Genomic DNA, 15,829 nt, shown 5'->3' on the forward strand with positions numbered 1-15,829 from the left:
TTACCTTTACCTTTACCGGAGGCTTTTCTACGCGCGTTCCCTCCACATATTATCCGCCGAATAACCGCCTGCGGGGACCGACCGACCGACCGAATGACTGAATGACTGACTGACTGACACACGTCGATCAACATACAGTATGTGGCACTGATGGACGAAACCGGATGGTGAAAGGAGACGACTCGCCCCCCGTAGGAGGAGGAGGAAGAAGAAGAAGAAGAAGAAGGAGAAGAAGAAGAAGGTGAAAGAGCAAGCCCGACTAAACATCTGTTTCCCCCTCTCTGAAAAACCATTCCGAACTGGATTTTTTTTTCTTCATAGTAAGAGAGACTGAACTACTCCGAGAGCCAAAATAAAGAATCGCACACACTCTCTCTCTCTCTCTCTCTCTGTCTCTCTCTCTGTCTCTGTCTCTCTCTATGCATGGACTATCGTAGACCGCATTCAGATTTCACCTGGGCACAGTAGTGAACTGCGACTCCCCCCCCCGCGTCCCCCCCTAAAAAAAATGCCACGGAGGAAACAGCAGGCGCCCAAACGGGCTGCGGGTAAGCGATTTTACTTCTTATTTTATATTACAAAGAGCCTCTTTTAATATGAGTGCAATACCTGTGTATTCTCGTTGTTTTGATTGTGTGTATAGCTCGCCTATAGCACAGGGGTTTTTCCCCCCTCAAACTTTTATCATGTGGGACCCGGGACCCCCAGAATAGATATGCATCACATTTAGTGAGATAATGTCCCGAGGAGCCTCATCTGAGCAGGTTTAGTAGGCTGCAGTTATATAACTGTTTGTGTCTGTGCTGGGGTGAAGATCTATAGACACAGCTACCCCCCTTTTTTGTGCTTCGTAGTGGATTTAGTAATACAGAAATTGAACTCCATCTCATGCAACTGAGACCCTCTCCAGGGCTCCAGCAAAGGGCCTCGGACCCCAGTTTGGGCACCAAACGGCTGTAAGAAAGTCCCATTTTTAAAGCAGTAAGAGGGAAGTTGCAGCATCCCAAGCTGCGTCTGCACTTGGGCGGTAAATTAATGAGACTAATGACGCAAAAAAAGAAGAAGAAAACTAAAGAAAAGTCTTTGATAGGATTTTAAAAGACAACAAAAGCTGTGTGGTTATTTCTCAATCATGCTATAACACCATGCCACAAGGCATTTTATTTATTCATTGATCAGAAAGTTTAGCTTTTAACTCACAGTAAAAAAAAATAATAATAATAATAACTCCCCGCAGTGTGTTTGATTTGAAGTGAAGAGAGGGGTTGAAAGATGTGGAGCCGCTGTATCCGTAGCACATGAACTCTGTATGAACTCTTCATAATCTTATGGACAAATGGAGAATGGGTTACACTCACTCAAACACAGACAGACACACACACATGCACTCCATCCATGCTGCTGGAAGGGAGAGGAGGATGCTCTCTCTCTCTCACACACACACACACACACACACTGCTCCACAACACACAAATTTGGCTTTTTGGTCAGCAGGGTAAAAGAGAGAAATCTACCATCTGCGTATGTGCCGCCTCGTGTTTGCGTGTCATATTAGCAGTTTGTTGAATTCATAATCTTCAAGGAGGCCCTCATACAGGTCATTGTGTCAGTAGTAAACTGGTTTTGTGTGTTTGTGTTGTTGTTGGTTTTTATTTCGTCATAATGTAACCCTGTAAGATTTTGCTGTTTTTGGGACACTAAATCTCAGCGTTTCCTCTCTTCCAGTAGTCACCAAAACATGTCACACACCATATCTTTTTTATATTCTCCCCCCACACACACACACACACAAAAAGAGTACAACTTCTCCTTAAGAAATGTTCACATTCACATGGTCACAAAATCAACATTTGACTTGACCTCCTTCTCTGCAGTCTCAGCTTCTTACTTCGTGTGTCTGTATGCATTTTGTTCCCAAACACGGCCTCATTATGATGGAGCTGGTGGATTAAAACTACATTGATCAATGCTATCCCAGCGTCGGAGGATGCAATTACTTGGTTGTGGCGTGTTGAGAAGTTATCAGTCTTTTATTATGGTTGCGGATGTAGCAACCAGATGGCGATTGTTCTCTGCCAATAATAGCGTCTCTTTATACCCGCTTAAGATACTGAGACCCTTATCTGGCCGGCACACTCTCAGTTTAAACACACACACACACACACACACACACACACACACACACACACATATATACACACACACACGCTGCCATACAGTCACACACTAAATATTTTTCCCACATTTCAGGCTCCAAAAGCCCCCTTTTCTTAAAAAACAATGCCCCCAGTTTTTATTCAGGGAAGTTTTGAGAAGATGCCTAAGTGATCCCTTTACACGCTCTCAGCTGCCTCGCCTGTACTCTGGTAAATGTGTCAGCCCTATAGAGAAATAAGCCTTCCAGAAGAGTTTCTTCATTGTTGAGGTAATTGTCTCCTCTTTGACAGGCACATTCATCAGTGGCTTAATGGTCAATCAAAAGTTGGCAGGCAGAGTGTTTTCATTCTTTCCTATCCACTACATTAGGAATACTTAATCAAAATGTCTCCCGGTAATGGCTGTGAAGAGTTCATGACTGACTGATCCGTTGTCTGTGCCGATAGAAAATTAACAGCTCGGCACCGGAGAGATGTGGGCCTGCAGATAAACAAATTGTGCATTAATATTTCATCTTCAAGACCTGGGATGTGCTATCAAGCGGTGGAATATTCCTGGGCTGTGTTGTCATTTTTCTCGCGTTCATTTTTTTTCTTTTTCTTTTTTTTTTCCTCCTGTATTCTTGAAGGCTCTTTGCAGCTGTAACTCATTTCACTTGATGACTTTACTGGGGTTACAGAGAGTGACGACAAATTGATTACCTGGCAGAGCAAGAATGGAGCGAAGAGAGACGCAGGCTGACAGTCATGTTATAATAATATGTTTAATGATGTGTGGAGGGGGAACAAGGAGAGAGGAGTATTGAAATAAGAGCATGGAAGATGCAAAGGAAAAGTTAATTTTTTTTGTAGGGCTCTTAAAGATGCAGTATCCTTCTTGGTGGGAATAGTATTTTTGCAAGGTGATGTGAAAAACTAAACCACCATTCCCAGCTCAAGCATTAATTCAGAGGACATCCGGCATCCAGGGTGCTTGCAGTCTCCTCTGGGAATTGTATTATTAATGGGCAAATTTGTAAAACGTGAGACCACAGACGTACTAGTAAAGGCCAGTTGTGTCTGATTTGCTTCCTTTGCATACTTGGTTTGTATGGTAATTTAAAATGCCAATTACTCACCACAGTCCAGGATAGGATGCACTAAACCTTTGCGTTATTACAGAGAAAGCATCACTATAGACAAGAGGGCTATCAGGCTACAGATTCCAGGTTGAAATGTGTGTATCAGGGTTATATATATGGTGTAAACCCAAAGCCCTATAAGTGCACAGGATGCATTTTTGAGTGAAGGAAGCCATATGTTATTTTGCGGCCGTGGGAGTATTCCTCTTTTGTACAATACCTCTGCGCCTCAAACCGTTAGCCCAATTTGCTGTTAACAAGATAAATTGGAGAACAGACAAAGGCATTAAGTGTTGCAGTGCCAGCTAGTGACTGACAGCAGCTTGTGGGAATTGGCTAGCAGAAATTCCTCCTAAGTGGTTTGTTCAGAAAACATCCTACGATCAAGGCAGATGTTGTTTATCCAGTTTAGGTAGAAAGAGGAAGTCCATTTTGAAAGACAAAAGCTGGGGCGGAAAATGGCAGCGAAATACAAGGGTGTCTTATTTATTTATTTAGTTTAATACCAGATTAACACCCTCTTGGATTTTTTTTTTTTTCTCTTTTCTTGTATCACAACACTGTTCTTTTGTCTGCAGCCATTATTTGCTTGAATTTATTTCACCATTGTTTTTTACGAAGTGAGATCACAAAGAGAGTGGTGCTTTTACTGGACTTAAATTCAAATTTTTTTTCATAATTTTTTTTTATTTTCAAGTCCATTTGCGATTTCATGGGTGTTTTGTCATTCGAAGGCTACATTTAATCTCTGTTTATAAAGATGATGATTATTATTTGCATAATTTTTCTGCAATCATGTGCATGACATGCTTGTATTTGTACCATCCTTAGCTTCTCCCTATACTCCACGATTTGATTAACTACAGGAAATGAGAGTTCCCATTGGCTGTAGCGTTGTAGAGGTTTAGTATCTAAGCAATCATGTTAACAATTGGACTATAAAAATGACCAATGGAACAATATTGTGAAGACAGATTACAGACGACTGCTTCACTTCTTTGATTTATGTTTTTTTATTTTCAGCTTTTGAAATGTACAGTTGTGGGAGAGTGGAGAACCAAATCTCACTGAGCGAAATAACAACACATGAAAAGAATGACACAGTGCTCCTTCTTGGCCTTGGAAATCATGGGATTGTAGCTACAGCATACTACTGTATATTAATAGTTTCAGTGTGCCTTTTTAATAATTTTGATACTTGTAGGAAAAAGCGCTTCTCCATGTACTTTTTTTTTTTTTTTAAGTCTAAAGTGTTCATTTGTGCATATTCAACAGCTCCGAAAAGCTCCACTTAATACCAGATACTTGTTTGGTAAAGCGTTAGGGGTCACTTTTTGAGTTTATTTTAGCTGAAAAACTCTTCCTCGATAGAAGTTACCAAGCAATATTATCATTAATGGGTATTCATTCTTTGTATGTTCCAATGCACTCTACCTCTCTAGATGGATGTCAACAAGGCAAATGTTTAGTTTTGATCAAATCCAGCCTTTTAATTTCCATTGGCTTATGAGCACACCAAACCATATACTTGCAACATTCTTGCAATGCTTGCATTTTGCTAACTTGCAGGCGCTCCCTGTAGAGATACCCTTTAATAACTTTCTCCTCATCAGCTAGTTTTCATGCCCGTACGCTCTTAACCACGGTAAGAAAACATGAGAAATGCAGTCAAGTCGGGTGCTTTTGAGTGTGATCTCATCGCATTTTCTCCTGCATGCCACTTAGGTGACAGGTGTAGATAGCTAATAGTTTGCGAAGGCTTTTGTTTGCGCGAGAGGCAGACAGGGTGGTGCACTGTCTAGGTGATAAGAACCGAGACTCCTGTGCCCTCCAGCACAGTGATCTCTCTCCTCCGCTCGCTCGCTCTGCGTTCTCCTGTGTGTGGGGGGGGGGGGGAGAATCAGCCTGTTATGATTGGTCTCAAAGCAAGTGCCTGTGCAGTGTTGCACCTCTCTACAGCGACTGCTCATTCACCTTGCCTTCCCTCTGAGACCTGCACTAGTTTCCAGGCAAATGACACAATTTGATATGCCGTTGGGGTGATTCATGTGGATAATGTTTCCATGTGATTATCACTGCAGAAAAGAGACTATTTCTTGTTATGATTTTTTTTTTTTTTTTTTTTTTTTTTACTCATTGAGTCTGACAATAACTAGAACATTGGGATAGTTTATTGCGAACAGGCTAAAACTCATTATTTCTACTAGACATCCCAAGTACAAAAGAAATTATGTTATGGTATTTTGTCCAGGTCCCCACAGATATAATGATTTACAGAGAAAGAAAATAAAAAAATCCAGAGGAGACTTTATAGCTTGTGTTGTTCATTTATGTGGATTTAGAGGATAAGAATGCAAGGCAAGCTTACAGTTAATACAGTAGCACCGTGGGCCTGGTATTGATTACACGCAGGAGGTATGCTATGTTTTATGTGGTTTATGCTATAATGCACTGCACCTCATGTGCTTTGTATTATTGTAATGATAGACGTTCCCACCGTAGTTTACGGCTCTGTAATTCATATCATCTGCACTTTTGTCAAGAGCACGTCATCTCTGTTTTTCCATACAGAGTCGAGAAGATTTAAGTACGGACGTTCATCTTGTATTTGTTGACCTACATGTATAGTCAGTGAAACAGCAAACTATAAAGAGAAAGATCATGATTTAGATTTTTTACTCCGTTTTTTTTTTTTTTATTGTATACCACACTGTGATGCAAAATGCCTCATAATGAGGGAATATGACATTCCCCTTCAATATGTGAGCGTCAGAAACCGAGGAAACATTCATCTTAAGTTATCCGCGGTGTACCTGATTTGCTTCTTATCTAATCCTTAACGAGCTCCAATTAAGATTTATTATGCAAATTAACCCTCAGCTGCTACTGACTGCAGGAGCAGGAGCTATGACAATATTGTGCTAATGGTGTGATCTGTAACAATTACAAAGGTAAACTGCCTTCACACTGCATGCTCCGGAACACTCGGAGAGGTCAGTCCACTAAATATGCGTTCAGGTGTTCTGGAGATTTGGACATTTGGGTTTATTAAGTCTCTGTCAAGGTGTGTTTTAGACATCAGCGGATACAATTGTGATAGCATCCCTTCTGCAGTATAGGATGTGTTCCGAAGCATTGCTGCTTTTTTGTAGCTGCAGTCTTTATATGCTAATAATTATCTTGGCTATGTGAGTATACACATTTTACTCCTCTAACGCTGGTCAGTCAGTTTATCTAGATAAAATATTATTGGTTAGTAAAAACCTTATATACCCCGGTAAAGTGAATTATTATAAAGTAGATCCGAGCAGGCAATCTGATTGGTCAGCTAGACGTTTAGAATGTGCTCAAATCAGCACGATAGCACACCCAGAGCTGTTGGAGCTCACCATGCTAATCAGTTAAAAAATATGACTCCGCCAACATTCCAGAGTTGAAAAAAAATCTATCCATGGAAGAAGAAAAAAAAGCAGCAGATATCTTAGTTACAACACAATTGTGATAGCAAAGCAGCTTTGTGTTTATATGTGCGGTATTTATTCAGTTTTTGGGAAATCCTCTATATCCTCTCTATAAAGCTAACGTTAGCTCAAGTTGGCTGGCTGAGGGTTGACTCATGCATTGAGTAGAAATCCTCTCTGTTGTGAACAAATTGTCTCACAATAAGAATACAGTTTAATTATATCTTTCATTGGGTTGGTAACCAATGTATGTATAGTGGCAATATTACAAAAGAGGGTGTGCTTTAGCGTCATTATTGGCACACCCGTGATGTGGCCCATAAGCATCACTGTCATTAAAGCACATCCTCTTATGTAACATTGCTTAATATTAGCAACATATATTACTTAACCCTAAAAACGGGTCAAATGTGACCCGTTTTTGACCCATTCAGTTTATTTTCATATCAGAAATATGGGTTTCTTACAACCAAATTGCCCCCAAAATAACTTGGATGCATGAATGTACATTGTATGGAACCCATACAACATTCTGTATACTGTACATTCATGCGTCCATGTTCTTTGCAGGTAAAATTAATGATTACATCGACTGAATTTTGGTTGATTTAATTTCACAGCATATGGAAAAGAAAAAAAAAAAACAGCATCCTGACCCAACTTTGACATAAACCAGTCTGTGATTCACTCAGCATCCTCTGATCTTAACTATTTTATTAGTCAAAATAATTCATAATATCGGCTTTTTTCAAACTCAAAAATTAGGTATAATGTCATTTAAATGAGGTTTATTTACAGTGAATAAAAACAGCGTTGAAAAGAGGGACAAACATGTTTTTAAAAAGCGCCAAAAGCATAAAAAAAAAGCGACACAAATGTCATAAAAAGAATGACAGGTTCATGGACGATGGTGAAGACAACACAAGGGTTTAAAGAAAGGAAGAAATAATAGGAAGAGTCTTTTTTTTTTTTTTTTTTTTTTTTATCAATGAACTAATGTAAAACCCATCTTTATTTGATCATAAGCAAACCCTTAGATTGCGACCGCTCGGGGGGAGGTTACGACCCGCGGAGGCGCTCCTGGACACTTCACTCCAGCGCTGTATGAAGTTGTGAACCTTGCACCTTTTGTAACTTCATTCAGCGCGCTGCTGATGGCTTCCCGACAGCTTTACAGCCCACGTGTTTTATGAGTGGTCATGCAGCGCAGTTACATTGGACCTAATTTGATGAATCCAGTCAGGGTTCCAGAGGCTCCGTTGACCTTACCGGCCTGTGATCTTCTGTATCTCTCTCTCTCTCTCTCTCTCTCTCTCTCTCCCTCTCTCCCCGCGGGTCAAACAGAGGCTCTCCCGCTTCGTACTATTCAGTCACGTTGGTAGACAAAAAAAAAAGGAAAAGAAATCTTGAACGTGCGCCTGTTATTACAGCCAATCAAGAATGTACCGATTTGTAACGAGCTATTGTCGGTTTGTTTGAAATAGCTTTGGCAAACCATCAGTCCAAATGAAGGCACAGCAACAACAAAAAAAGAATGCTTTTCTGAATTCCACCACATTGCAGTGCGAAATGATCCCTATGTTCCTGATACTTTGTTTATATATATTTATAATACACGTTATTATAGTTTTGGTGCCTGGAAATAAACAAGCCGAGATAATCGCAGTTGAAGGTATTTTACAGCCGTCACCCCCATAATTAACTCCATCTAAACACGTTGAACCGGCTGATTTCAGCTGGTGTGTTTGACAGCAAGCAGGAGTCCTAAAGAGCAGGTCACATTTAACATCCCGTGGGGAGTGGTTAATACCTTTTTTTTTTTCTGATAGTTGATGATTTACTAAACCATCAAAGCAGCCAATAATACATCTGCTACCGAAGCTCATTTGAAAGCTGTAGTAGTAGTTAACCTTTATTAAAGGTGCTCTAAGCGATGCCATTTTTTTTTTTGTCACATACAGCAAACATCTCCTCACTGTCCGCTAGCTGCCTGTCCCCTGAACACACTGTAAAAAAAAAAAAAAAAGCCGGTCTCTGTAGACAGCCCAGGCTCCACACACAGCGACAAAAACCAACTGTGCCAACCTGCACCACCAAACATAACAAACTTTTCCAGCCAATAACCGACGAGAAGGATTTGGGGGTGGGGGTTGGGGGGGGGGGGTTTAGTGCACGGAAGGGACGGGATGAGGAGGAGGGAGGGGCGAGCTAGCCTCCGTTTAGTTTGACAATACTTCGAACATCAACAAGAAGTGACATCACCCAACACTTTCACAGGTGTAAATGTGATAGATGGTTGAACTACATTTAACAACATTTGATTTAATTGTGATCCTACGTGTTGCTAGAAACAGCTAAAGCTGGAGCTTGATTAACAAACGAAAGACACAAACTAGTGGAGTAACAATTGGAATTAACACAATTGCATTGGAGACCAACCAGCAGCGTTGGCTGGCTAATTGTTAATGCGTTCAGTGTTGTTATCTAACAAACTCCTCTCTCAATAGAACCACTGATTTTGGGGGAATAGAAACTCCGGCTTTCTCATTAGCGAAGCTTTCAAATACTGAATGGCTCATTTGGTAATTTTTGTGAGCAGCAAACAAGTTTTAATGTCAAACTGAATGTAAAGTGACAAGAATAAAGAGTTTGTTATTCCTCATGGCGGGGGGTCCAGCGGCTCACACACAGCCTATTAGACACATTAACATTCGGCCCCTGACACCTCCAGCTGCAATTTTGATGTTTTTTTTGTTATTTTTTTTCTGAAGTCTTAAATATGGACATGAATAAAGAATGACAGTATGGTTTACTGTATAACTTTTATATATTTTTGAATATACTGAGAATGTTTGAATTGATATGCGTGTGATGAAGAGACATCTGATTGCACAGTAATGTGTTTAAACGTGGTATGAAATTACAGCACCAGCAAAAGTGGGCAAAGACATTGAATCTGGTAAAATACTTCTTTTTTTTTTTTATTTACCCTACATTTTCTTAAGATGTGGAACGACTTGGCATTAACTATTTTTCAAATATACTACAGTGTAAAAAGTGTGTGTGAAAGAGCAGGATCATTTTGAAACGTAGAAAAAGATTAAAGGCTAGAAGCATGTGTATATTTATGTGTTATAAAGTGAAAGCCATTGGGCTTTCTTTGATTGTCTTCTGAATAATAAAAAAAAAAAGGCCCAACATTTGCTTTCTTTCAGCCCTAATCCTGTACCTAAACTACCTCGGAGACTCTGCGGCGCATTGTGTGGAGCCTGCTCCTTAGGGCTGCTGTTTGTGTCTACAGTATGTGCTGAGCTAGTCTGTTGAAACAGCTTAATTGATACCCATTAAACAGCAGTGACAGCTTAGGTGTCCGTGATGAATGTCGAATAATTCTGTTGCGCTTACAACTTGATTAAGGAGCAGCACACAACATGTCGGTGTTGTAGCCTATGGCTTGGTCTGTATGCACTCACCAGCTACTCCAAACGATCTTATGGTCTCATTGGCCTACCAGCGAGCCGCCCCTCGACTGAACCTGTTGCAACGCTAAATGAAAAAAGTATTAAAAACAAAGGAGCTGCTTTTAATTGACTTTGATAACTCGGAGAGTGTAACACCTAAGAATAGACTTCATCTAAAAAAAAAAAAAGTGAATTATGTTGACTTTAATATGTGTTTATTCAGCCCCAGTCTGGCATTTCCATACAATAATAAAGTCAATGGATGTCAGGCGGATGAAAAATGTGGATCTTGTATTATTTCAGTTCAAAATTAGAGGCAATTGGTTCAAAATTGACTGTCTTTGTAACGAGTGCATGACGAATGGTATCATTTAGAGAAGAAAATGAACGCCGGGAAACCGAAAATATTATTCTGCGGCATTTTATGTGCCATGATATCCCATGAAGATGAACTAATTTCACTAAATACCCCTACAAAATCTACTCCCAATATTTATCTACATCGTCATAGAAACCTAGTCCCCCACACAGTGGAGAGCCGGGTCATTGGATCATGTTGCAGATACCGGTGTTATCACAATGATCAGATTTTTGCTTTGTTTTCTGTGATTGGCCTCGGAGAAAACGCTACATTAAATAATCCTTATCGTTTGTAGATTTCAGGACCCGTATACTGTAGCTTCTCGCTTTGCTGGCATCCGATTAAACCGACGCCCTTGCGCCTCTTTTCTCCATTTTAAGAGTACATGAAAGAGGGGGGGTGGGGGAGAATTTTACGCAGAGCATGGATTTACAACTTTATCCTCACATGATTAATATTACACAGGGAGGTCTTTGTACAGGAAGCAGCATGTCTAATGATGGCCCAACTGTGTCTGACTTAGAGCAAACTCAATGCCAAAAGGCTGCCAGTAGGAACTGCACTGACACGTCACACACACGGTTCACGTGGGTGCGCGCGGTGATGTCATCGCCACCCTGATTTCACGACGCCAAGCACGCAATTGATTGAGCAATGGCAGAAGTCAGGCTTTCAGTACAGTCCATCCAGCTGGCAACAACCTCCTAATAACACTGTGGACATATTGGATTTAGCTTCCATAAAACCCGACAGGGAAGTATATTTGCCTCTTTTTTTTTTTTTTTTCTTCCTCATGTTTTCAAGGTTACGCATGTCAACCAAACACATAATGATAGCCATGACCTCACTGACGATAACTACAGTATGTCCACATTTGCTATACCGTTAAGAGCAGATGCAGATTCATCACCTCCCCCCCCCCCTTTTACAAGAATTTCAGGGACTCCATGTCCTCCCACGTTTGCCTGTTCGTCATATATCTCAGCCCAGACATTCAAGAGGTTGCTAGCCAGGCCAGCCATAAGTCATCCTGCCTATCAAGATGCGACCGTGTTTCTCGGCTTGGTTTTCAGCTGTTACTTGTAAACCAGAACAGCATTCTTAAGATTAACTGAGTGACAGGGAGGCCTCTAAAAGCAAACTATAATAGTACAATATGTTACAGTCATATTTTATGGCATTTAGTGTGGGAGGCCAAATGTGTGTGTGTGTGTGTGTGTGTGTGTGTGTGTGTGTGTGTGTGTGTGTGTGTGTGTGTGTGTGTGTGTGTGTGTGTGTGTGTGTGTGTGTGTGTGTGTGTGTGTGTGTGTGTGTGTGTCTGTGTAGATGGATCATCTGAAGGATCTAATAGGCCTGCATTGCACCTCGGGGAGCCTAGAAAATAATGGTGTTGTGTTACTGCTGTTTTCCATTAGGCTGATAATAGTAATACAGGTGTGCACGTCACAGGAAAACCCAGCTGGACCTGGTCATCCTCACAAGTGCACGTCACATGTGACACGGTCATTCCTCTTTTGATTTATTTCTTTATTTAAAGCTCGTTTTCGATATGTCGAGTATTCCTTTTGAAGAATATGTCTTTGTCTTGAAGTGTGTGTGTGTGTGTGTGTGTGTGTGTGTGTGTGTGTGTGTGTGTGTGTGTGTGTGTGTGTGTGTGTGTGTGTGTGTGTGTGTGTGTCTGCCTTCGGAGAAAGAAAGAAAAAGTCAAAGATATGGAATTAACTGTCAAAATAAGTCGTGTTCAAATCCAAAACCGTTTAAGTTGTCAAGGACACATTTTCCTCCTTCCCATATCCTGACAAACATTGAGTCAGCAATTGTCTGTTGTATTTTCGGTACTGGTATCTCGTGCTCTCCTCCTCCCCCACCCCACCCCACCCGACTCCCCAGGCCATTTTAAAGTTGTAGAAAGTGGTCATTTTCTCTGTGTCAGTGGGAGGTCAGTGTTGTGGCAGTCAGCAAAGCTTTTCAGTCTGCTGAAACCGAGTCTGGTGGGAACCCTAAAGACGTTTTGTCCGGCGTGGTCGCCTCTCGCTGTCTGTCTTCCTCGCCTGTCTCATTGTACTCACGGCGCTCGTGGAAAGTCTAAAAAAGCCTGAAACGCGTGTCAGATTATTTCCAGATCTCCAAACTTTTATTCAGACCTGACACACCTGAGGCTCCTGAGCTGTCAACTGACTAAAACTTTAAACTCGCCCATGAAACTGACATATATAGGAAATCTTATTGAATATTAGCATAGCGGTTTCCGTCTGTGTGGCCATTTGTCCTCCTGTCAAAACTATTTTGTGTTATATTTAGCTCTTATTCTGTCTGAATGTCTACCTGTCCCTTTAGCTGTCTGTCTCACTCAACTCTGTTAGTGACTGACATGTCCTCTCTGTGCTGTATAGTGTGTATCCCTGGTTACTGTCGCCCCCGGGGGCCTACTCATCCCTAAAACGTAACGAAGGTCACACACACAGATCATTGCTTTCGCCTAAAGGCCCTGGCTTTAACACAGAGTGACCCGCGCGGGACAGTGATGGCTCTGGAAATAACACGAGTATAATCTGCTCCATCATCACTACTATTGTTCCTACTTGTGTGCAGGAACCTGGTTTGGATGAGCAGGGAAAGGTGAGATTGACGAATCGAGGCATTCGAGTAGGGATGTAACGATCCACTCGACTTACGATTTTGACTCGATACGCGATTTTACGTTTGCGGTACGATTTTCTCACAGCTGTTTTTATCAGAATGAGCTGCAGACAAATGACTGAAAAATTTTCATTTATTTATGGAAGCTGTGCAAAACAACAGATGTCTTTTAAAGGGCAATTGAAATTGTATTCATCTTAAAGGTCCCATGACATGGTGCTCTTTGGATGCTTTTATATAGGCCTTAGTGGGCCCCTAATACTGTATCTGAAGTCTCTTTTATATAGACCTTAGTGGTCCCCTAATACTGTATCTGAAGTCTCTTTTATATAGGCCTTAGTGGTCCCCTAATACTGTATCTGAAGTCTCTTTTATATAGACCTTAGTGGTCCCCTAATACTGTATCTGAAGTCTCTTTTATATAGGCCTTAGTGGTCCCCTAATACTGTATCTGAAGTCTCTTTTATATAGACCTTAGTGGTCCCCTAAAATTTTATTTGAGGCCCCTCTTTTATATAGGCCTTAGTGGTCCCCTAATACTGTATCTGAAGTCTCTTTCCCGAAATTCAGCCTTGGTGCAGAATTACAGCCACTAGAGCCAGTCCCACAATGAGCTTTCCTTAAGATGTGCCATTTCTGTGTCTGTAGCTATTGAGGAGGAGAGAGGGGGGGGAGGTGGAGGGTGGGGGTGTGGCCTTGACCAACTGCCACTTTGCTCGCTTGAAAGCCATGATGTCTCTCTCTCATGGGTGGGCCAAATTCTCTGGGTGGGCAAACCAGAGAAAGGGGAGGTAACCTTGCTCCTTATGACCTCATAAGGAGAAGATTCCAGATCGGCCCATCTGAGCTTTCATTTCCTCAAAGGCAGAGCAGGATACCCAGGGCTCGGTTTACACCTATCACCATTTCTAGCCACTGGGGGACCATGGGCAGGCTGGGGGAACTCATATTAATGTTAAAAAAAACTCATAAGTGAAATGTTCATGCCATGGGACCTTTTAAATAACAAAAGATTTATAAATAGGTTTCTAAAAACAAATCCCACATCAAAAATAACTAAATTAATAGAAAAAAAAATCATATAAAATAATAATAAATAAACTAAGAAGACATAGTAGTAGTAGTTGATTACGCCCTTAGCCGTTTAAAACTTGAATTTTCGATCTCATACGGTTGTAATCTTCACACATTAATACCGATTTTTAACCGATTCACGATGCATCGTTTACATCCCTGCGTTCAAATCAAATCTGATTTATGCGAATCACAGAAACGTCTCAGATCATACCTGCCTTTAGCTCTGATCAGACTTTTACTCATCTTTTCCACATTTACTTGCTTACTTACACCTACTGTAAGTGTTCAACGTTTGAGCCAGCATTGTCTGAGTGTCTGGACAGCTTGGTTATTTAAAAATTGCAGGATCTCCCTTTCCTTTTAGTATTGGCTCAGCTCGCTTGGAACCCCGACCAAGGTGGCATCAAAAAAATTACCAGGCACTTTTCACAACTTTTGCTGATGGAAAACCCCAAAAAAGTACAGTTGAGTCGTGCCTTACCATGCAGTGGAAAAACGGCATTTGACACATACAACTAGTTTCGTTTTGATTATACTATAGAAATAAGTCATCAAATCATATTGTGAAAATAGGGTGATCAATAAAGTATGCCCCTTTGTTTTGTTTTTTCAGGGCAGTGCCACTAACAAATATTTTAATTACAGTAGCATTATGGCTGAAGTCATCTTCAAAGAACTTGAAAATGCATCCGGATCTAGAAAACCAGAGCTTTATTGTCCTCACTCTGTCGGTCTTTATAAACCGCAAAAAAAAATGCAATCTTTGCTCTAGTTTTAAATATCAAAAAGGTGCAGACTGGTGTTTTAGGGCGTTTTCACACCTACCTCATTTGGACTTTCGGACTTTTCGGTTTGGTCCGGACCAAAATTGCAGGTGAGAAAGGTGCCTCGGATCAAAAGACCAAATTTTGGTCCGATCAAAAGAGGTGGTCTCGGTCCGGACCAAACTGAACCACGGTTCGGTTCGTTTGCAGTATGAAAACACGTTTTGGATGGTTCGGACTAACGGACCAATGCAAAAATGAGTCGTGGAAGTACGTGGGGAGAGGAGGAGATTGATATAGATATTTCAATCAACAGCCAACTGTTTTATTTTATAGTTTGGCTCACTTATGAAATCTAAAAGAAGAAGAGAAGCCTGCTAACAGCTTGATTTACTGGGGCACAGTAACTGTAGGTGCAAGGCCGGTTGTAGTGATGGGTCATTGTGTCACTCTGGCTCATACCCCGAACACCGACCAAATTATTTCTAATCTCACTGTTGGTCTCGAACAACGAGATAATGGGGCAGCTGACCTTGTAGGCCAAAACCTCATTAAATCGGCAAACCGTAAACCCTTACCAACGCAAAGCAGCCATATCAGTTGTCTCAATCCACTTCATATGTCAGGATATGCACTTCCTCTTTTAGGAATGGGGTTTGTTTCTTTCCATTCAGAGCCACAGCTCTTTCTGCAGCCTTGAATAGCTTCCTTTGAAGCCCGCTATAATCCCTAACCAGGAATTCCTCACCCCCCTCACTGAATGAGTTGTTGATGTGGTGGATCCGTTG

At 41.2% G+C, this 15,829-nt stretch overlaps 1 protein-coding gene across 2 annotated transcripts in view; it reads left to right on the forward strand.

Annotated features, from left to right (window-relative positions):
- Positions 1 to 15,829, forward strand: part of LOC120559255 (teashirt homolog 2) — a 131,426-nt gene that overhangs the window by 86,774 nt on the left and 28,823 nt on the right. Inside the window, exon 1 of one of the 2 annotated variants that reach the window (XM_039800854.1) lies at positions 493 to 548. The exons of the other annotated variant lie outside the window; for it this stretch is intronic. Within the exon in view, the coding sequence (XP_039656788.1) occupies positions 509 to 548 (40 nt within the window). The 5' untranslated portion in view covers positions 493 to 508. Of the gene's footprint in view, positions 1 to 492; positions 549 to 15,829 lie in introns of those variants that run through there. 2 annotated transcript variants of the gene reach the window in all.

This window comes from Perca fluviatilis, chromosome 5 (genome assembly GCF_010015445.1).
Source record: "Perca fluviatilis chromosome 5, GENO_Pfluv_1.0, whole genome shotgun sequence".
NCBI classification, from domain to species: Eukaryota; Metazoa; Chordata; class Actinopteri; order Perciformes; family Percidae; genus Perca; species Perca fluviatilis.